Genomic DNA, 26,521 nt, shown 5'->3' with positions numbered 1-26,521 from the left:
TCTCTCTGTTCTTATTTATTCCTTCCTCACCTGTAGATTAGTTGGAATGGCTCCAGGGGCAGTGTTCCGTACTGTGTGTAGGATGTGAGAAGTCTGGGCAACCTCCAGTCTCCTAGATAAATATACCTGCACCAAGTGCACTGGGCTGCAGCTCCTCAGAGAATGTATTAAGGAACTGGAGCTGCAGTTCAGTGACCTTTGACTCATACGGTAGAATGAGGAGAGGATATACAGGATCTATAGGGAGGTAGTCACCCTTAGGTTGCAGGAGACAGGTAACTGTGTGACCATCAGGAGAAAGAGGGGAAATGCACAGCCCATGCAGAGAACACCTGTGGACATTCCCTTCAATAATAAGTATATAACTTTAGATAATATTAAGGGGGACGACCCTCTGGGGGGAGCAACAGTGACCAGGCCCCTGGCACCGAGCCAAGTGTTGTGGCTCAGAAGAGCAGAGAGGTGAAGAGGACTTAGTTGGAGGAACAGAGATGAGGTAATGTGGGCATGATAGAGACACCCGGATGGTATGTTGCCTCCTTGGTGCCAAGATCAGGGACATCTCAGATCGTGTTCATGGCACACTCAAGAGCGAGGGTGAACAGCCAGAAATCTTGGTACATAATGGCACCAACAACATAGGTAGACAAGGTGAGGAAGTCCTGAAGAGAGATTTTAGGGAACGAGGTAGAAAGCTGAAAAACAGGTAGTTATCTCTGGATTGCTGCCTGTGCAACATGCCAATGTGGGTAAGAATAGGATGATTTGGCAGATGAATACATGGCTGAAGAATCGTGCAGGGGGCAGGGGTTCAGATTTATCGATAGTTGGAGTATCTTCTGGGGAAGGTATGACCTGTTCAAAAGGGACGGGTCACACCTGAACCACAGGGGGCTCCAATATCCTTGTGGGCAGGCCAACTAGAGTTGTTCGGATGGGTTTGAACTAATTTAGCAGGGGATGGGAACTGGAGTGAAAGTGTGGAAGATGATGTAGTTGGTTTACAAACAGAACAGAGGCAAGGTATAGTGAGACTCCTAGCAAGGAGGGCAAAATTGCAGTCAACAGGATGAGGTCCAATGTAAAATCTGGACAAAATCGAGAAAGGTAAATATAGGACTAAAGGTGTTATATTCGAATGCGTGCAGAATACAGAATAAGGTTGATGAACTTGTAGCACAGTTACAGATTGGCAGATATGATGTTGTAGGCATCACTTAATCATGGCTGAAAGAAGATTATAGCTGGGAGCTTATTGCCTAAGGACGCATATTGTATCACAAGGACAGGCAGGAAGGCAGATGGGGTGGTGTGGCTTTGTTGGTAAAAAATTAAATTAAATCATTAGAAAGAGCTGACATATGATTGGAAGGTATTGAATCATTATGGATAGAGCCAAGGAACTGCTAGTGTTAAAAAGACCCTGATGGGAGTTATATACAGACCCCCAAACAGCGGCAAGGATGTGGTCTACAAATTACATTGGGAGATGGAAAATGTATGCAAAAAGGGCAAAGTTACTATAGTCATGAGGGATTTCAATATGCTGGTAGATTGGGAAAACCAAGTTGGTGTAGGATTCCAAGAGGGGAAATTTCCAGAATGCATAGGAGATGTCCTTTTAGAGCAGCTCATGGTTGAGTCCACCAGGGGATCAGCTATTCTGGATTGGATGTTGCGTAATGAACCAGAATTGATTAGATAGCTTACGGTAAAAGAACCCTTAGGGGCCAGTGATCATAATATGATCGAATTCACCCTGAAATTTGAGAAGGAGAAGCTAATGTCAGACTTATCACTATAACAGTGGAGTAAAGGGAATTATAGAAGCATGAGAGAGGGAGTTCACCAGAATTGATTGGAAAAGAACACTAGCAGGGTTGACGGCAGAGCAGCAATGGCTGGAATTTCTGGAAGGAATTTGGAAGGCACGGGATATATACATCCCAAAGAGGAAGGAATATTCTAAAGAAAATATGACATAATCACGGCAAACAAGAGAATTCAAAGCCAATATAAATGCCAAAGGGCGTATAATAGAGCAATAAAAAAAGGTAAGCTTTTCAAAACCAGCAGAAAGCAACTAAAAAAAGTCATTATGAACATAAAGATGGAATATGAAAGTAAGCTAGCCAATAATATTGAAGAGGATACCAAAGGTTTCTTCAGATACATGAAGTGTAAAAGAGAGGCAAAGGTGAAATTTGGATCACTAGAAAACAATTCTGGAGAGGTAGTAATGGGGGACAAAGAAATACTGGATGAACTGAAAAGGTATTTTGCATCAGTCTTCGCTGTGGAAGACACTAACAATATGGTGGAAGTTCCAGGTGTTAGGGGTCATGAAGTTTGTGAAGTTACCCTGACTAGAGAGTAGGTTCATGGGAAACTGAAACGTCTGAAGGTAGGTAATTTACCTAGGCCAGATGGTGTACACTCCAGTATTTTGAAAGAGCTGGCTGGAGAAATTATGGAGACATTGGTAATGATCTTTCTAGAATCACTGGATTTTAGAAAGCTTGCGGAAGACTGTAAAATTGTAAATGTTACTCCACTCTTCTGGAAGGGAGAGAGGCAGAAGAAAGGAAATTATAGGCTAGTTAGTCTGACTTCAATGGCTGGGAAGATGTTGGAGTTGATCGTTAAGAATGTGGTTTCAGGGTACTTGGAAGCACATGATAAAATAGGTCGTAGTCAGCATGGTTTCCTCAAGGGAAAACCTTACCTGACAATTCTGCTGGAATTCTTTGAGGAAATAGCAAGCAGGATATACATGGGAGAGTCGGTCGATGTTGTGTACTTGGATTTTCAGAAGGCCTTTGACAAAGTATCACAGAGGAGACTGCTTAACAAGCTACGAGCCCACAGTATTACAGGAAAGATTCTAGCATGGATAAAGCAGTGGCTGATTGGCAGGAGGCTAACAGTAGGAAAAAGGAAGCCTTTTCTGATTGGCTGGCAGTGACTAGTGCTGTTCCAGAGGGTTCTGTGTTGGGACCGATTCTTTTTACGTTATATGTAAATGATTTGGATGATGGAATAATGGCTTTGTTGCAAGGTTTGTAAATGACATGAAGATAGGTGGAAGGGCAGGTAGTTTTGAGGAAATGCTACAGAAGGACTTAGGTAGAATGGGCAAAGAAATGGTAGATGAAATATAGTGTCGAGAAGTGTATGGTTATGCATTTTAATACAAGAAATGAAAGGGTTGACTATTTGCTAAAATCAGAGGTGCAAAAGGATTTGTGCAGGATTCCCTATTAGCAGGTTGAGACTGTGGTGAGGAAGGCAAATTTAATGTTAGCATTCATTTCAAGAGGACTGAAATATAAAAACAAAGATGTAATATTGAGACTTTATAAAGTACTGATAAGGCCTCACTTGGAGTATTGTCTGCAATTTTGGGCCCCTTATCTTAGAAAAATGTGCTGAAACAGGAGAAGGTTCATGAGCATGATTGCAGGATTAAACGGCTTCTCATACGAAGAACATTTAATGGCTCTGTGCCAGTATTTTCTGGAATTTAGAAGAATGAGGTGCGTCCTAATTGAAATCTATTGAATGGAGAAAGGTCTAGATAGAGTGGGTGTGGAGAGAATGTTTCCTATGGAGGGATTATCTCAGACCAGAGAACACAGCCTCAAAATAGAGGGGTGTCCTTTTAGAACGATGATGAGGAGGAATTTTTTCAGCCAGAGAGTGACAAATCTGTGGAATTTGTTGCCACGCGCAGCTGTGGAGGCCAAGTCTTAATGTATATTTAAGGCAGAAGTTGATAGACTCTTGGTTGGTCAGCAGGGAAGGCAGGAGATTAGGGCTGAGAGGGAAAATGGATCAGCCTTGATGAAATGGCAGAACAGACTCGACAGGCCAAATGGACTAACTCTGCTGCTATATCTTATGGTCTTATAAACTGGCTTCTAATTTGATATAGTTGCTGAGAGGATTTCCATTGTTGAAAGAAATGGTCCTAATAGGGCCGTTTTTGGAAATAACTTTGCACTATATCAGCTGTGTCTAATTTTAAAAGCTTGATATCATTTTCCATTTTTCACTATGATAAGCACAATGCTCCAACATTTAATTATAATAGTTTTTATTGATCAAAAGACTGAGAAGCTACGAAATGAAAACAAAAAGAAACATGAAAATATAGTAGGGAAAACTCCTTTTGTGAATAGGCTTTGAGGAAATGTCAATCTAAAGGGGGACATCTTGCACACTACTTCTCATCCATTACAGCCATTATTGCTTCATGAGAGACCTTTGAAAAGTCCTTCTTTCTTTGGCGGTCCTTTGGGACCAAAGATGACTTGGTTGCACTTTGGTTTTCTGGCCACATTTTATTGGCTGCCTGAAGTCTGCCATGGTTGGCACATGCAAAGAAAATCTTATCTTCTCTACCAGGAAGAACAAAGACTACATAGAAGATGAAGAGGATATGCCAGAGGACTTATAATAGTGATCATCCTCCAGAAAGGGAACAATAGGAAGTGATGAAGGATTTTTCAGCTGTCTGCTCCATGGAAAGTCATTGTCATGGTCCATCAGACTGGCTCCTCCCAATGGCTGAAAATTTGTTCACCAAATTGCTGTGTGTTCATTCAGAGGCACAGTGGATGAGAAAACAGCGATAAGAAATATGCAATGAGAATTATGCATGATCTTTTACAACTTCACAAAAGCTTTTCACTCTATCAATCAGGAAAGACTATGGAACACCCTGTGCAAATTCAGCACAACCTTATGTTTGTTCACAATAGCTTGCAAATCATGATTCTTGCAAATGGGTTGCACTGAAGACTGATGCTAAACAAAAATGCACCATTGCACTAACACTATTCTCAATCTTTATCATGTTATATTGACCCTAACTTTTAACCTCAGTTTCCCAACAATACAGCAAATACTCAGAACGAATAGGAAACTATTCAGGCTATAACATTTACACTCCAAAATCAAAATCATCCAAAATCTCAGTATCAGTGAGGTTTAGGTTAACACCCACAGGTTAAGTGCTTTGCCCTGCATCACATAACCCTCTGAAAATAATGGTTCATATTGAGACCTCTGAAAAATCTGAACCACTTCCCACAACTCAGTACCTACAACTCAGCAATATCAAAGATATCAAAGTTAAAATTCACCATTGTTTTCACTTCAGATTATAGACAGTTAATGTCATATGCTCATTATGGCAAGATTAAGCTCTGAACAACATTTCAGGAGTAGAACTCATTGCAATTTGCCTTCCCTACCCCTTTGTTGCTGAACAAGCCTTGCAAGAGGATTGTATCCTTTCCCACCCTGGCAAAGAAGTTACCCAGGAGAATTAGTTTGTCTCCCATTGGGATGCAGACCAGAATTTTTTCAAAGTTGGAGTACAAGTCTTATATAACCATATAACAATTACAACACAGAAACAGGACAGCTTGGCCCTTCTAGTCTGTGCCGAATGCTTACCCTCACCTAGTCCCACTGACCTGCACTCAGCCCATGACCCTCCATTCCTTTCCTGTCCAGATAGCTATCTAATTTTACTTTAAATGACAATATTGAGCCTGCCTCTACCACTTCTACTGGAAGCTCGTTCCACACAGCTACACAGCCCTGAGTAAAGAAGTTCCCCCCTGTGTTACCCCTAAACTTTTGCGCCCTAATTCTCAACTCATGTCCTCTTGTTTGAATCTCCCTTACTCTCAATGGAAAAAGCCTATCCATGTCAACTCTATCTATCCCCCTCATAATTTTAAATACCTCTATCAAGTCCCCTCAAACTTCTACACTCCAAAGAATAAAGACCCAACTTGTTAAACCTTTCTCTGTAACTTAGGTGCTGAAACCCAGGTAACATTCTAGTAAATCTTCTCTGTACTCTCTCTATTTTGTTGACATCTTTCCTATAATTCGGTGACCAGAACTGTACACAATACTCCAAATTTGGCCTTACCAATGCCTTGTACAATTTTAACATTACATCCCACCTGCTATGCTCAATGCTCTGATTTATAAAGGCAAGTATACCAAAAGCTTTTTCACCACCCGATCCACATGAGATTCCACCTTCGGGGAACTATGCACCATTATTCCTGGATCCCTCTGTTCTACTGCATTCTTCAATGCCCTACAATTTACCATGTATGTCCTATTTTGATTAGTCCTACCAAAATGTAGCACCTCGAATTTATCAGCATTAAACTCCATCTGCCATCTTTCAGCCCTCTCTTCTAACTATCTCTCATCTGAAGCTACAAGGATTGTAATGATGTCAGTAGCATTTTGGTTCCTTTTTAGAAGGAGCCAAGGTATCATAAGATCTTCATTAGTTCCACGGAGGTTTGGGGGATGAAAGGTGTAGTTGTTGATTCACTGTGTTACTTTGATCTTAATGGCAAAGCTCACTCATTCTGTGAGAAGACAGCATCCCCACTGCCTTGAAATGTATACCAGTATTCTTGTCAGAATATTAATCTGCCAGGGTGTGACAGCAGAGCTGTTCAGGACATTCACTGTTGAGATTGTCCTGAGATTTTAGGCTGTCATAGGAACATGCAGTACACTCAACAAATATTAAAGATTTCTCCATCATTTATTGTGAGAATAAGCAATGCATTTGAAAATGGAATGATAATTTTCCCGAAGGAACCATTGAGGCAGTTCTTTTACAGGTAATAATGAATTTTAAATAGGTGCAATCATTTGTCAGGTTTGTTGGATATTTGCTGTTAGTGGGGTTCTACCAATAACAAGGTGTCAAGTGACTATATTTTCTGGCAAAAGTAATAATATTCTAAAGTGAGTGATTTTGTGAAAGAGTACACCACACTATTTGGCAGACAGCCAATAGAAAATTATTATCATGCTAACATATTACAAGCTCATTTTGACCCATTCTATCCGTGTCATTGGGCCTCAACATGCATACGTAATGAATGGCTTTAGGCGGTTGTTCTTGCTATCTGCTCAGGTAAGGTCCCTAATGAAGGGATATTGGCAGCCTTCTGACAGTTGAGTAGCCTGGGCTACTTTAACACCATCCAATACACGCAATTCCCATTCATTTTAATAGGTGACAACTGCCCTGAAATGTTCAGGATGGAGTGACTACTTACGTGATAAATTGTAGAGCAGATCCAGTTACTGAGGGTTAATATCATATTGTGCCGTTTATCTTTAGTTTGAAGTAACAAATGCATCGCTGAAGTCAATTTTACCAAATGACACCGCAAATGATGAAAGAGTAACATGTTTTTGATTAAAAAGGCCATAAACATGATAAATATTAGCTTCTGTAATATCCATCTTATTTATGCTGAAAATAATAGAGAGGTATGGAGGATTTTGAAATTAGTCATTCTGTAATCATTGCTGGCTATACATTTTAACTGCCTTGGAGAAATTCAGGTTGTGAGTGAAGCTTCTGATACAGGTTTTGAGGCTAGTAGCATGAAGGTAATAAATTTTACTGAATGTAGTTTCTTGATGTGTTGTAGCTGTATGTTGTGTTTCCTGGTGGCTACATTTGCAGCAAAGGTTGATTGCTCGAGAAAATCAGGCTCAAAGTTGATGACCTGGAGCTTGAGCTTCAAACACTGTGATGGATCAGGGAGGGGTTCAGTTACCTGGACATTGGGTTTCAGGAAGCAGTCACTTCAAGTTCAGCCTGTGACCAGGGACAAGAGGGTATCATGTGACTGTGAGTGGGCCGGTAAGGGGATCCAAGAAGTAGTGTTAGAAGAGCTTCAGATCTTGAAATTGCCCAGCAGATCTGAGATGTTTGCTCCCTGTGAGGGCTGTAGGAAAGATGAACTATAGCACTATGCTTCAGGGAGCCATTCAAGAGGGGAGAGAGCAGTGAAATGCAGTTGTAATTGGGGATAGTATCATCAGGGAAACGGACACGATATTTTGTTATAAGGACCAAGAGTCTCAAGAACCCATGTTGTCTGTCTAGTGTCCATGTTTGGGATGTTTCATCTGACCTGCAGAGAAATTTGGAGTGGGAGGGGAAAGATTCAGTTGTCATGGTCTATTTGGGTAATAATGATGTAGGAAGAACAAGGAAAGAGGATAGAATTTGAGCAGCCAGAGAATAACTTAAAATCCAGAACCAATAACGTAATAATCTCTGGATTGTTATCTGAGCCATGTGTAAATTGGCATAGGGTTAATAAGAGCAGAGAGCTAATTGCATGGCTCAGAGATTGGTATGGGAGAAGTGGTTTGAATTCATGCATCGTTGACATCGTATCGGGTAAGGACAGAGCTATTTCGATGCGGTGGGTTCCACCAGAACCCTGCAGGGACCAGGGCACTTGCAAATTGCACAACTAGGACTGTGGATAGTGCTTTAAACTAAATCATGGGTGGTTCAAAGGCTTGGAAAAATATGGATAAAGTAAAAAGGGACAGAGAGTGCAGAATAAAGAATAAGACAGAAGGTTTAGAAAGAGATAAGAATTTAACCTTAGGCAATATGAAGACAAAATTGAGAGGAATGGTGGTGAGTACATACAGGACTTGAAGATGTTATATTTAAATGCACACAATATACAAAATAAGGTAGATGATCTTGTAGTGCAGTTAGAAATTTGCAGGTATGACATTATGAGCATCACAGAGTCACAGTTCAAAGACTATCACAGCAGGAGCTTAACATCCAAGGATACACATTGTATTGAAAAGACAGGCAGGTGGCATGGGGGTGGAGTGGCTTTGCTGGTAAAAATAAAATCAAATCCTCAAAAAGAACTGAATAGGATCAGAAGATATAAAATCCTTTTGGGTAGAGTCAAAAAACTGTAAGGATAAAAAGACCCTGATGGAGTTATATGCAGGCCTCTGAGCAGTAGCCAGGATGTGGTGAACAAATTACAATGAAAGACAGAAAAAGCATGTCAAAAAGACAATGTTATGATGGTTTTGGGGGATTTCAATATGCAGGTAGATAGGGAAAATCAAGTTGGTGCTGCATCCCATGAGAAGGACTTTGTAGAATGCCTATGAGAAAAAGCAGCTTGTGGTCAAATCTATTGGTGAAAAAGCAATTTCAGACTGTGTGCTGTGTAATGAACCATATTATATAAGGGAGCTTAAGGTAAAGGAACCCTGATGATGCAGTGATCATAAAATGATAGAATTCAGCCTGCAGGAAAAGAGGATGAAGTTAAAATTGAATGTATCAGTATTACAGTTGAGTAAAGGCAACTACGGAGACATGAGAGAGGAGCAGGCCAAAGCTGATTGGAAGGGGACACGAGCAGTGATGATGGTAGAGCAGCAATGGCTGGAGTTTCTGACAGCAATTTGGAAGATGCACCATCAGTTCATCCCAAAGAATAAGAAGCATTCCAAAGGGAGGATGAAGCATCTATCCCTTATAAGGGAAGTCAAAGACAACATAAAAGCAAAAGAGAGGGCATACAGTGTAGTAAAACATTGTGGGAAGCTGGAGGAGAGGGAAGATTTTAAAAAATTAACAGAAGGCCAATAAAAAGTCATAAGGAGAGAAAAGATGAAATATGAAAGTAAGCCAGTCAATAATATAAAAAAGGGTACCAGAGGTTATAAAAAAAAATGAGCAAGAGGAAACTGTGGACATCGGACCACTGGAAAATGAGGATGGAGAGACAGTATTGGGGAACAAAGAAATGGCAGACAAACTGAATAAGTATTTACTTCAAACTTCACTTGTGGAAAAATCTAGCCACAAGCCAGAAACCTGAGAATGTCAAAGGGAAAGAAGTGAGTGTAGTGGCTATTAATAAGGAGGGGGTCCCTGTGAAGCTGAAGGTCTGAAGATAGATAATTCACCTGGACCAAATAGACTACATCCAGGGTTCTGAAAAAGGTCGATGAAGAGATTGTGCAGTTATTAGTAATAATCTTTCAAGAATCATCACTTTGGAAAGGTTCAAGTGGACTGGAAAATAACAGATGTCACTTCTCTCTTTAAGAAGTAAGGAGGCAAAAGACAGGTAATTATAGGCCAGTTCACCTGACTTCAGTGGTTGGCAAGATGCTCGAGCCCATTATTAAGGATGAGGTTTCAGCATACTTGGAAGCAGACAATAAATTAGGCCAAAGTCAGCATGGTTTCTTTGAAGGGAAATTTTGCCTGACAAGGAATTTTTGGAATTCCTTGAGGAAATATCTGATAGCATAGACAAAGGAGGGTGAGTGGATGTTGTTTACATGGATTTTCAGAAGGTGTTTGACAAGGTAACACACATGAACTGCTAAACAAGATAAGAGTCCATAGTATTACAGGAAAGATACTAGCAAAAATAGAAGATTACCTGACTAGCAGAAGCCAACAAATAGGAATAAAGGGGCCCATTACTAGTTGGCTGCCTGTAACTAGTGGTGTTTCACACTAGTTAGTGCTGGATCCACTTCTTTTCATGTTATAAGTTAATAATGTAGATGACAGAATAGATAGCTTTGTGGTCAAGTTTGCAGATGATAGGTGGAGGGCAGTCAAATGCTGTTGAGGGAGCAGGGGGTCTTCAGAAGGGCTTGGACAGATTAGAAAAATGGGCAAAGAAGAGATACAGTAGATGGAATACAGTGGAGGAACATCTATAGTCATGCACTTTGATAGAAGGAATAAAGGCATAAGCGGGAAGCAAGTATAGAAATCAGAGGTGCAAAGGCACTTGGGTAGAGAAAATTGCAGCTTGAGTTGCTAGTAAGGAAGGCAAATGCAGTGTTAGCATTCATTTTGAAAGGAATATAAGATAAAAGCATGCGATGATGATTCTTTATAAGGCATTGGTCAGGCCACATTTGGAGTATTGCAAGCAGTTTTAGGCTGCATCGTTAGAAAGTGCTGGCATTGGAGAGGGTCCAGAGAAGGTTTACGAGAATGATCCTGGGGATGAAGGAGTTAACATACGAGGAGTGTTTGATGGCTGTAGGCCTGTACTCACTGGAATTTAAAAGAATAAGGGAGAATCTTATTGAAACCTATAGAATATTGAAAGGACTAGATGGAGTGGACATAGAGAGGATGTCTTCAATACTGAGGGAGTCAAGGATCAGAAGGCCCAGCCTTAGAATAGAAGGATGTCCCTTCAGAACAGAGATGAGGAGGAATTTCTTTAACCAGACGGTAATGAATCTATGAAATTGCTTGTATAGATAGCTATGGAAGCTAAGTAATTGGGTATATTTAAAGTGAAGGTTAACAGATTCTCAATTAGTAGCGGTATCAAAGGCAATGGGGAAAAGGCAGGGGAATGGGGTTGAGAGGGAAAATAAATCAGTAATGATAGAATGGCAGAGTAGACTTGATAGGCTGAATGACCTAATTCAATTCATATGTATTATGGTCTAATCACACTGATCTTGCTCAGTTTTCTACATTGTGTGCCCAATGGATTTGTTTTTTTTTTCTGGAAAAGTAAGACCAAGTGGATGGAAAGACCTTCATATGAATCTCTCTCATGATAATTCAAGCTTGAAGTTGTGCAGTATTAACGAATGTAGGTTTGTTGTTTATGATATCTCAATTCTTTAATTAAAGAGTTATTTAATTAAAGAGTTCAGATATCATAAACTACAATGTAGAAACTTGATTAGTTTAAATCTTCTGAAGCCATTAGTTAGATTACAGATTTGACTTTGGTCTAGAGTAATTATTGGATAGCAGGTCACTCTGCAGTAAATGTTGCTAAAAAGGGTTGTATCTCATGGAAGTGTATCAAACTCAGCTTCAAGTTTACAGTCCAAGGTAACAGCTATTTAGTCCGGCTGATTTAGTCAGAAAACGTAAAATATTGTGTCACAGTCTATTTATTGATATTAATTTATTGTTATGCGTTTTTAAAAAAATCTACATTCTGCGTTATTTCTTTTGAATTCTTCCTACTGCAAATTCCAGACAGCCTTTGGTAAAGATGGTTCTGGAAAACTGTTATGCTTCTGTTATATTTTCTTCCTGTATCACCATTATTGGGATGATATACACTCAGACAGTATACATTACATCTGTAGATATAGAGATTAATTAATGTCCTGTGAAGGACAGAATGTACACTTTTACAATGGTGATTGAATTCGACCATAGTTGCTTATTCAATTATTTTCACTCCTAAACCCTACATCATTGTAAATCTGCATTTATCCTTAATTAACTGATAGCAATGTAATGAATGATTAACCAGGAATATCTATCCAAGAAATTCCATTCTGATTAAGACTGTCACTGGAATTTGGAAATAGTTACAAAGCGATTAAGTAGATATATGCCCATATTAAATGCTAAGATCATACTATCTAATTAGCAAATAATGGTTCAATTTTTATTTCATTGGACATTCATTGCTGGAACATACTCATTTTTTGTCTAAGAGTAAGGTCTCAAGGTCAAACTGTAAGTATTGAGATTGTCAGTAGCTGACAATCGTAGGAGACGGTCATGCAGCTTGCTGATCAGACATTGGAAAAGAGGACAATGGGCAAGAACACCAGCCAGTCTCTGACACTTAATAGTGTGCTGGTAAGACAAGGTGGAGGTTGATGGTGTTATTGTGGCACATAGAGTGATCTCAAGGAAAGGATGACAATTGTTTCCTGGTGGCACAAAAATTATCCTGAACTTTTAACTTGCTTTTTGATTTCAAGTGATCTGTAACAATCCCCTGAAGAGTTGCTAGTTTAGCCATTTGGGTTGAAAGGCACCATACCCAATGGCACATGTGCATCAGTTTCACCATGTGAATGTACCGCTTATGATTTAGTGTGATTCTTGTCAAATCACTATTAAGGATCCCAGCAACAGGATATCCAAGGGTAACTGAATAACCATAGATGACTGACTCCTCCAGCAGTTTCTTGTTTCTTCAATTTCTTACCACTTCTGTTTAACATTTTCCAGTATTTTTAAGATTTCTATTAATAATTATCAATATAACTAATAATTAATGTTATTAATTAGGCATTGATAATGTCATATTATTTTTTATGTCTAATAATAATAGACACAGCAATTTCAATACTTTGTTCATTCTAATGGAATATTTATTTAACTCATTAACACTAGCATTTGAAAATAATAATTTATTTGGCATTGATGATAACATGATTTATGAAAATAACTGTAAGCTACTGTTTTTAACAGGAAAACTAGTAGAATAGAGGATATTGGGGGAGCCTAATGGAAAGAAAATGGTGGGATTGACCCAACTGAAGAAAAGCTGAATGATTCCTGTAATCATATTAAAGAGTTATAACTTTGTACTTATACATATCATTATCACCTCAGCAATATTGATAAATAGATACTCTAGAGAATTAAAAAGTTTCAATTACTTGCTGTCAAACAGACCATCACTGGGGAGCACATGTGTGTTGCCTTTGCCAACCAGAAACCTGATTCTATCGTAGAAGAGTCTTGGAGGATGGAAGGGAAAGGGCAATTGACTTTGCTGAATCAGATCAAGTGGGTCAGGTGATCCTTGGCAGAGCTGTCCAGTGTAGCAAATGCTTTGTCTGCAACAGTCTGGGTCCATGCAGTCTGTTAAACCATCTAGAAGAAAACAGAAGTGAAATATAAGGCCCGCCTTTTGAAAATTACTATTTTAGCACCATTTTCATTATATTTTGCTACAATCAACATATTATCTATGGGACAGACAAAGGAAGTTTCCTTTTATTTCTTAAATTCACTTAAAATGTCATTGTGCCTTTTGATATATTTAAGACATGCAAGAAGTGTTATAAAAAAAAAGTTAATTAATAAGATGGGGAGTTAGTCCCTTCCCTTTTGAAGGTGTGGTCTGATGTTGAATATATTTCCAGGTCTAATGGCTCCTCTGGTCTATCTTCATAGCCATATTTACTGTTATAGTTATAGAGTAATACAGCACTGCAAGTGAGATGCTTTGTCAACGGTTTCAATAGCTCTCTTTATCCTGTTTTTGTTTTATATTCACTTGACCAGGGGTCACTCATTGGTGATCTGGGTCAGAGCCCAGGCTGACTGCCATCTCGCTAGTTCAGTATACATAGGGCACGTTTCTCAACAAACTTAAGAGGACTGCCACTAGTTACTTTTCTATTACTATTTATAATTTAGTTTCCAATATCTGCAATTTTTAATCAACATAATATCTTTGCTATGTGCTTCATAAGTCTGATTTCTGTGTTGCAATCTTCCTACTTGCTTTTAAAATGAGGGACTGGTCAGTAATAGACAGAACAATAAATCTTCATTTGTACAATTCACAAAACTGTATATGTGGTACGCAGCAATCACTGGTAACAAAACATCAACTTGATTTCTGGGAACATGATGACACAACATTTTCTGAAAGCTATAATCTATTTTATAATTGAATCACTTCACCTGAGAACAGTCTGTCCTTAACTTGGATGATGGCTTCTTTAATGAGTCACTCTTGCTTTTTCTTCGACCAGAAACAACAAATATTACACTTTTTGTATAAAATTTGTCCCAGCAGATTGCACAAAAGGTTAAGAACAAATACGGAAAATAAAATATAAAGCTAAGAGAGTGCATAGTTTATTAGTAAGGTTTTGAAGGGAGAGAAGTGAGCCAGAGTGTCTTCCAGGTAACAGATTGGTGAAAGGTGGAAAGGTGTGCCACTGTTAACGAAACAAGGGAAAGGAAGCAGTATCAAAAACTGGAATTATAGAAGAGAATAGCTTAAGATGGTAGCCAGCTGGTGGCATAACGGCATCAGCGCTGGACTTTGGGGTGGAAAGTCCCGCTTTCGAACCCAGCCGTCTCCCGGGCATGCTTTCCATCCGAGCTGAGTTGAGTGTCAAGCTAGCAACTCGACCTCGTAAAAAAGAAATTGCCTGCTACAGAAACATCAACAGCAAAAAGTTGATGGCCTATGCTCTCTCGTGAATTGAAAGGCAATTTCTCTCTTTCTCTCATAGCTTAAGATGGTGGTGGTAACTGAGTAAAATAAAAATCCATTAGTCTGGCACGGTCTGGACTTTAGTAATGGCTAACCAGCAGATTTCCAAGCCAATAATGCAACACATATTTAATTCACTCTTTTAAGTTGTTTCTCAGCAGAATAATACATCTTCCAGTGATCATGATATATTTAAAGGGATCATGCAAAACATAACAAGGTAACTTTGGTGGCAGTATTACCAAATGAAGCAGGTGAGCTTAAAGGGGCTACAGGTGCTAGTGAGTGAACAGGGTGCATGACAACATCATCTAGGGAGTCAGAACATTCAGGATTGTCATAGTTTCACCAAAATTATGTTTAACTTTTCTTTCCTTTGCACTGAATATTTTCAAAAAATAATATGGATTTTAAAATATCTGTTCTGCAAAGGAGATACAATTATTGAACACATAATACTAGCATAATATATAAAGGATGTTTGTCATTGTGGTTATTAAATGATTAAATTTGGTAAGAACAATAAGACAGATGAAATTGAAGAGAAAATGAGCAATCCAATGAGAGAGCCCTTAGCTTGTTTTCAGCAACACTAAAGAGAACAGTGGAATTGCTATACGAGGTAGCTGATGCCTGCTCTGGGAGCCATACTTTGATTCAGTGGAATAAATGAGAGGCAAATGAGAGTATTGTAACTAATTAGGGGTCATTTATTTCTGACATCACCATGTCCAGCTGGCCTGCAAACTGCCACCAGAGCAGCTCCGGCTACACTAATAAAAGTCTTGTGAGAGGAACCTAATGATTAATTTGCTTTATGCGATCCTTGTTCATGCAGGATGCAAACCTTGGTCAGCGGAACCATAGAATAAACAGGGCTATCCTTCATAATGGATGAAGCATAACCACAGAAGAGGTCTGAACTTCGTATGTGACTCATGAGTCTTCTTGTTGGTACTGAAATACTAATGTGCAAATAAGTTTTATGTAATAAGTCACTGCTACCCAACTTGCCAAATATGAGTTTATTAAAAAACGGGTTGACTTGCTTTTGATTCAATGAAGTGCCCTTCCTGCACTCACTAAATTATGAGTCAAGTTCTGAATTACAAGTCGTACAAAAACTATTCAACAGAAATTTGAAAATGATCCATTGGTGATATGTACAGCTGAGAACAAAAAGCCAGGGAGATTAAAAGGGCAACACCTGGTACAATATGTTTGCATCAAGTACCCAGATATTGGCTCATCCTGGGGGGAGTTATCATATAGTAGCTAACAGCAAACTTATTTTTGTTCTAATTAGGCAATAGCGATCATGAAGTCTCAATGACCCCCTTAGCTTCAGCTAACTCAGCATGGGTTGAAACACAAACCGTTCCTGGCATGTAATTCTCAACAGCTACATCTTCTGGAAAACATATTTGCTGCAACTTTAAGTCTATTCTGCAGAGCTAGATGGCACATAAACTAGTGCAGAATATTTTGGAACATTTTGCTGATATATACATTACAAATATTATCTTGTTTTCTCTCAGTTTAACAGTTTATTTTTTTCAGTTCAGAACACACCACAAGGTGTTTCATCATGCACAAAGAAGATTAATTATTGTAAATCTGTAACCCATTTTTTTTAACCAGGGACTGATAATGTATTAAATGTTAAAATCTAGGTTCATAAGAGTGCAGTTCCATCAAATTTGATGCCTTAATGTTGATTTGCCTGCTTTGCATGGATTGATCAGCAGATGGATTCGTGGGCTGCAGCTCAGTTATGTTCCCGGATCTGTGACATTAAGTGGAGCAGCTCATATGGTATCCAGTGCACTGACATTATCATTGGTCCACAATTGCAACCTAGAATCCTGACACATTCACTGATATTATATCACAATCCAGAATCCTGATACTGTCATGCAATGTGCAATAACCATATATTTCAGATATATTTTTCTATTGAATACACTTCTAATGTGAAAAGTAAACTCTCAGGCTGTCATTTTTCCACCTGATGGCTGCTAAAAATAATGTTCATTTTCCCTGCAACATTAATTTAATTTTAAAAAAATTCCACATTTGTTTAATTGCATCTTTCAACATTCTGTATCATCCGGTCAATCTGAACAGAACTCAAATGCCCTATGAAATATTTAACTTATTGTTTGACCTCCATAATGCACAAGATTTCATGTTTTTATGTGAAGCTTTTTTAAAATTATATTTGCAATTACTATGAAAAAGACTAGTGCATTGATATTCAAAGTCAGTTCTAATAAAAAAAAACATATAATTCTAAAATTTATTCAATCCAAAGGAATTCATCATTATAGTGACTCAAAAGACCAACCGGTTTCTAGCTTTTTATAGCTCTTCCGTTCAATTAACCTTTCATGAACCTCAGATGTGGCATGAGTAATTCAACAATAATTTGGATATGCTTTACAAAGTAATTACTCGGTAACTCATAGAATATAATATAGATTAAGTCCCCTGTTACCTAAAATAAAATCCTTGCAACTTCGGGTTAACAATGATGTCGGTAGTGGTGTTTTTCTTTGCAGTTTGCATCTGACAACAGTATTACAAGGATGACAAATCAGGTAGTGTTGGGCAATCAGCAATAAACTTCCACTTTTTAAATCCAAAATCAGTGAATGCTGTGCTGTACTAAACTGTAATTCCCCAACCTTTAAATTTCAATCTCCAGTCTAGTTGACTGAAGGGCATCAATTTGATGTGGGTACAATAGGCAACGGTGAACTAGTTCACTTTATTGTCTTTTTCACTGAATAGGAATACTATCTACAGCAAGAAAATGCTCAGGGGGTCTAACTTGTTGCCATGGAAGAAGGAACCATCAATTTAAGTGGACACATGCTAATACAAAATAACTATTATGATAACAGGAAGCCACTGATGTAACACACAGTGTGGTATCAGTTTGCATACTATTGGAGAAGCCATCTGTTTGTATTGCATGTGTATTGTAGAAACAATGTTATTGATTGGCTTCCAAAATAAAACTTAGTGGATTGGATTTTATGGTAAAGTAAGAGAGACTATCAGTATTCACCATCAGTATGTCTGACAACAATTCTTGACAACTGTACAAATATAGTTTAATGTAGAACTTAGGGAGTTATTATTCAATTTTCCTTGCTCAGCCAGAAGCCTTGCATTGAAATGAATCAAAAATATGAATTCTTTAGAATTCTTTGGTATAGAAAGTTATAGATTTTTGGGTAAGTATAGTTAAGCCCGAGCTTAGCCAGGCTTTCATCATTAAATGAAGTAAGGGATTTGGGATGGATAGGAAGGTGGATGAAATTGAGGTTGATCCAAGGTCCTTCTGTACAATTCTCAGCCATCCAGCAATTATGGTCTATACAGTATTTGTCTCATTTTCCAGTCCCAAATGCTTTTCTTTATACTGGATTGATCTCTATTCAGCAGATTTTTTTCCCCACCTTATTTGTCCATTGTTATCTCTTTTATTTCATACTTTCTTGTTTCAACAGTAATCACTTTCAGTAAAGCTACAAAATAACATATCCTTGAGAGAAAACAAGACTCTGCTACACCTTTGAGCAATGGTCAATCGCAGAGATTGGAAGCCTGAGAAGATGTAGTTTCACTCAGGTTTGCTGATCGAGTAGAAAAGGCAGCAACTCACGGCATTTTTGGACCTTTGAGCAGTGGCCAATCAGCATTTGGGATTGATTGATAAGAACAAATTAAAACAAAGTGGCCATCGTCTCAGAGGCGATTGTTGGAGTGGACAGGATTGGAGTGGAGATTTTGGGGCTTTAGCTCTTCGAAGCTTCTGCATGGAGAGACTTGAGTCAGAGAAGGCAAAATCGCTGTAGGTAGAGTTTTCCTTCCCCTTCCTTACATTTGCTCATTTAGAACAGTAGAGATGCCAGGAAGAATAGCTCATCTTGCGGGATGTGAGAAAGCAGAGAGAACTCCAGTGTCTCTGACAACTACACCTGTGAGAAGGGCATGCAGCTGCAGCTTCTAACAATCCGAGTTAGGAGTTAGAGCTGGAACTGGATGAACTCTGGAACATTCAGTAGGCTGAGGGTGTGATAGATTGGACATATAGAGAGGTTGTTACACCTAAGGTTCAGGATACAGGAAACTGGGTGACAGAGAGGAAGGGAAAGGGGCTTAAACAGTCAGTGCAGTGTATCCCCATGCCCATTCCCTTCAACAACTGGTCTATCACTTTGGATACTGTTGGGGGTGGGGTGGGGGAGGGAATGACCTAGCAGAGGACAGTCACAGCGGTCTGGTCCTTCGCACAAAGTCTGACTCTGTGATTCAGAGGGAAGAGGGAAAAGCGGCATGCTGTGGTGATAGTGGATTCATTAGTTAGGGGTAGAGAAAGGAGCTTCTGTGGACGAGAACAAAATTCTCAGATGGTATGTTGCCTCCCAGGAGCCAGGGTCCGGGACATCTCCGATCAAGTCCTCTGCATTCTTAAGTGGAACGGTGAACAACCAAAGATCATGGCCCATGTAGGTACCAATGACAAAGGTAGGAAGAGTGACAAGTTTCTGCAAAGTGATTTCAGGGAGTCAGGTGCTAAGTTAAAGGTCAGGTCCTCCAGGGGTGTGATTTTAGGATTACCATCAATGCCATGTGCTAGTGAGGCCAGAAAAAGGAAGATTATACAGTTTAACACATATCTAAACAGTTGGTGCAGAAGAGAGGGCATAAGATTTCTAGATTATTCGGCTCCCTTCCAGGAGTGGAGGGACTTGTAAACAAAAGACAGTTTGCACCTGAACTTGAAGGGGACTAATATCCTAGTGGGAAGGTTTGCTAGTGCTGCATGGGGGGCAGTGGTGGTGGGGGGTGGGGTTAAACTGGAGTTGCAAGGGGATGGGAACTAGAGAACCAGAACAGTTAGAGGAGTGGTTGTGGAGACCTCAGACAAAGCCAGGAATCAAAAGATTGAGCATAGTGCAACCAATGTCTTGAGCTGCATATATTTCAATGCAAGAATTATCGTAGGAAAATCAGTTGAGCTCAGGGTATGGATCAACACCTGGAATTATGATATTGTAGCCCTTAGTGAGGCTTAGTTGCAGGAGGGGCAGGGCTGACAACCTAATATTCCGGGGATCCATTGTTTTAGATGCAAATGTCATGGTGGTGCTCAGTCAGGACAGATTAGAGAACTCATATAGTGAGGCATTATGGGTTGAACTGAAAAGTAAGAAAGTTATGACCACATTCCTGGGACTGTATTACAGTCCACGGGAATTAGAGGAACAAATTTGTAGAGAGATCGCAGACTGTTGCAAGAAACATAAGGTTTCTATTGGAGGTAATTTTAACTTTCCACAAATTGACTGGGACTCTCATACTGTAAAAGGACTAGTTGGATTAGAATTTGCCAAATGGGTTCAGCAAAGTTTCCTTAATCAATATGTAGAAGTCCCAGCGAGAGAGAGTGCAATACTGGATCTGCTACTAGGAAATGAGACAGGGCAGGTGACAATAATTTGTGTAGGGGAACACTTTGCATCTAGTGATCAAAATGTCATTAGTTTTAAGGTAAATTTGTGAAAACATGGGTCTGGTCCATGGGTTGAGATTCAAAACTGGAGAAGGCCAGTTTTGATGGTATCAGAAAGAATCTGCCAAGTGTGGATTGAGACAGGCTGCTTTCTGGCAAAGGTATTCTTGATAAGTGGGAGGTCTTCAAAAGTGAAATTCTCGGAGTACGAACCTTGTATGTGCCTGTCAGAATAAAAGACAAAGATAACAGGTGTAGAGAACCTTGGTTTTCAAGAGATAGTGAGGCCCTGGTTAAGACAAAAAGGAAGTGCACAGCAGTAGGAACAAATGAGGTATAAGAAATGCAAGAAAATGCTTAAGAAAGAAATCAGGAGGGCTAAAAGAAGGCATGAGTTTATTCTAGCAGAGAAGATGAAGGAGAATCTGAAGGGATTCTACAGGTATGTTAAAAGCAAAAGGATTGTAAGGGACAAAATTGGAATTCTGGAAGTTCAGGATGGTAATCCATGTGTGGAGCCAAAATAGATGAGGGAGATCTTAAATAAGTCTTCTTCTGCATTACTCAGGAGATGGACACAGTGTTTATAGAAGTGAGGCAAAGGGGCATCAACTACATGGACCCTACACAGATTACAGAGGAGATGTTTTCTCTCCTGAGGCAAGTCAGGGTTGATAAATCCTCATGGCCTGACATGATGTTCCCTTATCCACTTCAGGAGGCAAATGCAGAAATTTCTGGGGCACTAACAGAGTTATTTAAATTACCTTTAGTGACAGGAGAGGTACCAGAGGACTGGGAGATAGCTAATGTTATTCTGCTGTTTAAGAAAGGCTCTAAACATAAACCAGGAGTTTGACCAGTAATTTTGACATCAGTAGAGGGAAAGATATTGAAGGCTACTCTAAGGGATTGGATATATAAATAATTAAATGGGCATGGACTGATTAAGGATAGTCAACATGGCTTTGTGCATGGTAGGTCATGTCTAACCAATCTTATAGAGTTTTTCGAGGAAGTTACCAGGAAAGTTGATGAAGGCAAGGCAGTGGATGTCATCTACATGGACTTTAGCAAGGCTTTTTGGCAAGGTCCCACATGGGATGTTGGTCAAGAAGGTTCGGCCACTCTGCATTCAAGATGATCTTGTAAATTGGATTCGACATTGGCTTTGTGAGAGAAATAAGAGGGTGGTAATAGATGGTTACCTCTCTGACTGGAGGCTTGTGACTGGTGGAGTGCTGTAGGAAGTGGTGATGGGTATGTTGTTGTCTGTCATCTATATTAACAATCTGGATGATAATGTGGTTAACTGGATCAGCAAATTTGTGGATGACACCAAGATTGGGTGTGCAGTGGATAGAGGAAGGCTATCATGGATTGCAGGGGGATCTGGATCAGCTGGAAAAATGGGATGAGAATGACAGATGGAATTTAATGGTCTTACACGATGAATGGTAGGGATCTGAGGAGTGTGGTAGAACACAGGGATCTAGGGATAGTAGGTCCATAATTCATTAAAAGTGATGTTTCAGGTAGATAGGGCTGTAAAGAAAGTTTTTTGCATATTGGCATTCATAAATCAAAATACTGAGTGTAAGAAATGGGATGAAATGTTGAAGTTGTATAAGACATTGGTGAGGTCTAATATGGAGTATTGTGTGCAGTTTTGTTCACCTACTTACGGCAAAGATGTAAGTAAGTTTGAAAGAGTACAGAGAAAAATTACAAGGATGTTGCCGAGTCTGGAGGACCTAAATTATAGGAAAGATTCATTAGGTTGGGATTTTATTCCTTAGAAGACTGAGAGGAGATTAGACAGAGGTATGCAAAATTGTGGGAGGTATAGGTAGGGTAAATGCAAGCTGGCTTTTTCCACTGAGGTTGGGTGGGACAACTAGAGGTCATGAGCTAAGGGTGAAAGGTGAAAAGTTTAAGGAGAACATGAGGTAAAACTTCTTCACTCAGAGGGTCGTGAGGGTGTGGAACAAGCTGCCAGCACAAGTCTATGGGAGCTCAATTTCAATGTTTAAGCGAAGCTTGAATAGCTATATGGATAATAGTGGTATAGAGGACTATGGTTCAGGGGCAGCTCGATGGGAGTAGCAGTTTAAATGGTTTCAGAATGGACTAAATGGCCTGAACGGCCTGTTTCTGTCTGTACTTTTCTATGACACTATGACTGTATGACCAAAAGTGAGGGAAGATTTTTTGATGGGAACTGTCATCAAAAAACACACAAACAACCTGCTAGAACTACAAGGCAACCCGAGGGGCCCATGAGAAAAGGAACCTGAAGGAAATTAGAATTCATTGTAAAAAATGTGTTTTGAAAGTGGAGTCTTTTGTAGATGCATCAGTTTTTATCTTTTAAACTTCAATCGTTAGTGCAATGGCTCCTACAGTATAATCAATAGCAAATATGATCCCACAATTTAAGAAAGAAAAGAAAGCGAATACAGGGAACTATTGACCTTTGAGCTTAACATAAGTGGTTGGAAAATACTGGAATCTATGAAATAGGATCTAATAATAGAACACTGAGAAAACAAATAATAACCTTGAGCAGTGCCAGCATGGATTAGGAAAAGGATATTTCTTTGTCTAATCTATTGGAGCTCTATAAGGATGTGATTGGTAGACAGATGTGAATGTGAGTATCCAGATTCTTGGTGAGGTCAGGCACAGGAGGTTGATCGACATAGTTAATGCACAAGAAACTGGGATAAGTAATTAAGAACTGGTTAACAAAGAAAGGGAATAAATGGGTCGTTGTCATTTGCCAAGTGAGTGGGAATAAAGGAGGCCTTTTCTGGTTGGCTGCCAGTAACTAGTGGTGTTTCTCAGGGGTCAGTATTGGGACTGCTACTTTTCACATTGTCTGATAGTGATTATCCAAATGGAATTGATGGCTTTCTAGCAAAGTTTGCGGATGATACCAAGCTAGGTGGAGGGGTAGGTAGTGCTGAGGAGGCAATGTGATTGCAGCAGGACTTAGACAAATTGGAAGAAAGGGCAAAATAAGTGGCAGATGGAATACAGTGTTGGAAAATGTATGATAATGTATTTTAGTAAAAGGAACAATAATGCAGATGATTATTGAAATGGGGAGAAGGCTCAAACTTCTGAGGTGCAGAGGAACTTAGGAGTTTTCAGGCAAGGCTCCCAGAAGGTTAATTTATGGGTTGAGTCTGTGGTAAAGAAGGCAAATGCAATGTTGGCATTTATTTCAAGGGGAATAGAATATAAAAACAAGGAGATAATGCTGAGGCTTTCTCAGACACTAGTCAGGCCACACTTGGAGTATTGTTATCAGCTTTGGGCCTCTTATCTCAGAGAGGATGTAGTTTCATTGGTGAGAATCCAGAGGAGGTTCACAAGGATGATTCCAGAAATGAAGGGGTTAAAATATGAGGCGTGCTTCTCAGTTTTGGGCCTGTACTCATTGGAATTTAGAAGAATGTGGCAGGATTTCATTGATACCAACTGAATGTTGAAAAGATTAGATAGGGTGGATGTGGAGAGGATGTTTCCAGTGGTGTGGGTATCTAGAACTAGAGGGCACATCCTCAAAATTGAGGGGCAACTTTTTAGAACAGAGGTAAGGAGGACTTTTTTAGCCAGAAAGTAGTGAATCTGTGGAATGCTCTGTCACAGACTGTCATGGAGGCCAAGTCTGTAGGAATACTTAAGTTGGAAGTTGATCGTTTCCTGATCGGTCAGGGCATCAAAGGATATAGTGAGAAGGCAGGTGTATGGGGTTGAGTGGGATCCAGGAGCAGATTCGATGGGCTGAATGGCCTAATTCTGCTCCTATGTCTTATGGTCTTTTGGTGATTAGTGATGTACCACAGGAATTGCATGTTAGCCTCCAATGTTTTACAAACTACTTTAATGATTTGGTGACTAGCCAACATATTATATTTCGAGGTTTGCTGATGATACAAAATTGGGTGGAATTGTGAGTAGAGGAGGGGAAGGAGGCATATGCAAACTAAGTGAGAGGGCAATAGCATGGCAGATGGAATATATTATGGGGAAAATACAAAGCTCAATTCAGTTTATTGTCATTCAACTGTACACATGTAACATACAAAACCGTACAAAACAACATACTTCCAGATCAAGGTGCACAACACAATACATATACCTCATGCACATAGTACATAAAGTAATATGACCACAAATAAATTAGTAAACAATAAGGTGCATGAATAATACAAGATAGAAAGTAAACAGTATAATGCTACCAGTGCTTCATACGTGGTAAGACTGTCCGAAGAGATTCATACGTCTTGGCAGGGAGTTCAGTAGTCCTACTGCCTGGGGGAAGAAGCTGTTTCCCATCCTAAGTATTTTTTAAATTGTGAAGTATTGAGAAACGTTGATGTTTTAAGATGCTTTGGGAACTGCATACACAACCACAGAAGGTAACAATTGTGTGTAACAAGGATTTAAGAAAGTAAAAGCTATAATGAAAATTTGAATGCATGATTAAAAATGTCTTATTGCAATTAGTCAAACTGCACTTGTACATAAACACAAAAGACTCTACTGATACTGGAAATACAAAACAACTGGATTACCAACGTCTGCAGCTGCTCTGGACTATTGTGTACATACTTTGCCTCTCCTTACCATAAGCAGATATACTTGTCTCGGAAGCAGTACAGGAAAGAATTACCAGTCTATAGCTGGGATGGGGGGCTTGCTGAATGAGAAGAGACTAGGTAGAATTGGCCAGTATTCTCTAGAGCTGATCACACTGAAACATTTTTACAGAACTCAACAGGATGGATGCTTCCCTTGGCTGAGCAGTCTAGAACCAATTTTCTCAATTTCTGAGTAAGGAATAGACCATTTTGAACGGACTCTGAGGAAAAATTCCTTCGTTCTGAGGATAGAGGCTCTCCAGTATTCTCTAGCTCTGATAGCTGTGGGAGCTCAGTAACAATGAGATTGATAAATTTCAGCATATTAAAGGAATGAAGTGATTTGACAACAGTGCAGAAAAATGACAAATAAAACACCGAGAAAACTATAATAGCACTGAGCAGTATCAACATGGATTTATGAAAGGGATATTACCTTTGCCCAATATTGGAGCTCTTTAAGGATGTGATTAATGGAATAGATAAGATGGCTCCAGTGGATGTGGTTATATAGGTAGAAAGTGGAAATGATTGCCATTATAGTGATTTATGTCAGAGCTGGCTTCCAGACGAGATACCTATTCTATCAATAATTCTTATGTTCATATGGGTTTATTCTTATTTCTTATTGGCTAATGCGACATGAATTTTTATTGGACTTTTTAAACTGCCTCAACAGCAAGTATATCTGTTTGTGGCAAAGGTACCAAAACTATGCCCACAGTAATCTAAGTACAATCTGACCAAATGTCTGATATCATTGCAGTAAGACATCTGTAATTATTCATCTAAATACTATTTTAACAAAAAACAACATGCCTTTTAACTGACACAAGGTTGTTCTGAATTTCTAATAAATTCTAGAGCAGAAGCCACAAAATTTTTGTGGACATGTGTAAGAGGCGGATGCCACTTAGTCATCGTGGATCCCAAAATATGGTCAGGTGAAAATGAAAGGAATGACTACTTATTCAGTGTTTTTTTTTGGGCTATCAAATTGCCCAAGGACTGATCCAAGGTTGTTTGTATTAATGTATAAATTAAAGTGATTCAATTATTGAGAGTTTTACATTTGGGACAACAACCAAAACCAAAAATATATGTTCTGACTAGAAAATGAGGATAAAAACCATACTTTATAAACTCATCTGGAAGGTAACCTTGAACATGGGTCATATCTCATGAATTGTGATCTGAAGGAAACCAACATTAATCTGCATGCATTTTCCATAAATTGATTTTTTTCCTCAGAAAGATTTAACAAAATGACTCCTTTTTTTTCTCCAACGATGTCTGAGGGAAATGTGTCTATGTTCTCAACGATCACAAAGCATTCTGAAGTCTATTAAGATTTTAATCCACTGCACGATAAACACCAAATGCATTATCTATCACTGGGAGTCAGACAGTTTGGGAACTGAATTGCTTTGCTACAAATGCATTTACATATT

The 26,521-nt window shown here is 39.2% G+C and overlaps 1 protein-coding gene across 6 annotated transcripts in view; it reads right to left on the bottom strand.

Moving 5' to 3' along the window:
- The window catches only part of tenm1 (teneurin transmembrane protein 1), an 802,783-nt gene that overhangs the window by 179,734 nt on the left and 596,528 nt on the right, over positions 1 to 26,521 (bottom strand). For all 6 annotated transcript variants that reach the window (XM_072271295.1, XM_072271297.1, XM_072271298.1 and 3 more), the window contains one exon: positions 13,315 to 13,531. In XM_072271295.1, coding sequence (XP_072127396.1) covers positions 13,315 to 13,531 — 217 coding nt within the window. The remainder of the gene's footprint in view (positions 1 to 13,314; positions 13,532 to 26,521) is intronic.

Source organism: Mobula birostris, chromosome 10, assembly GCF_030028105.1.
Source record: "Mobula birostris isolate sMobBir1 chromosome 10, sMobBir1.hap1, whole genome shotgun sequence".
Lineage (NCBI taxonomy): Eukaryota > Metazoa > Chordata > Chondrichthyes > Myliobatiformes > Myliobatidae > Mobula > Mobula birostris.
The sequence above is the reverse complement of the archived record's forward strand: the minus strand, read 5'-3'. Positions and strand labels throughout refer to the sequence as shown.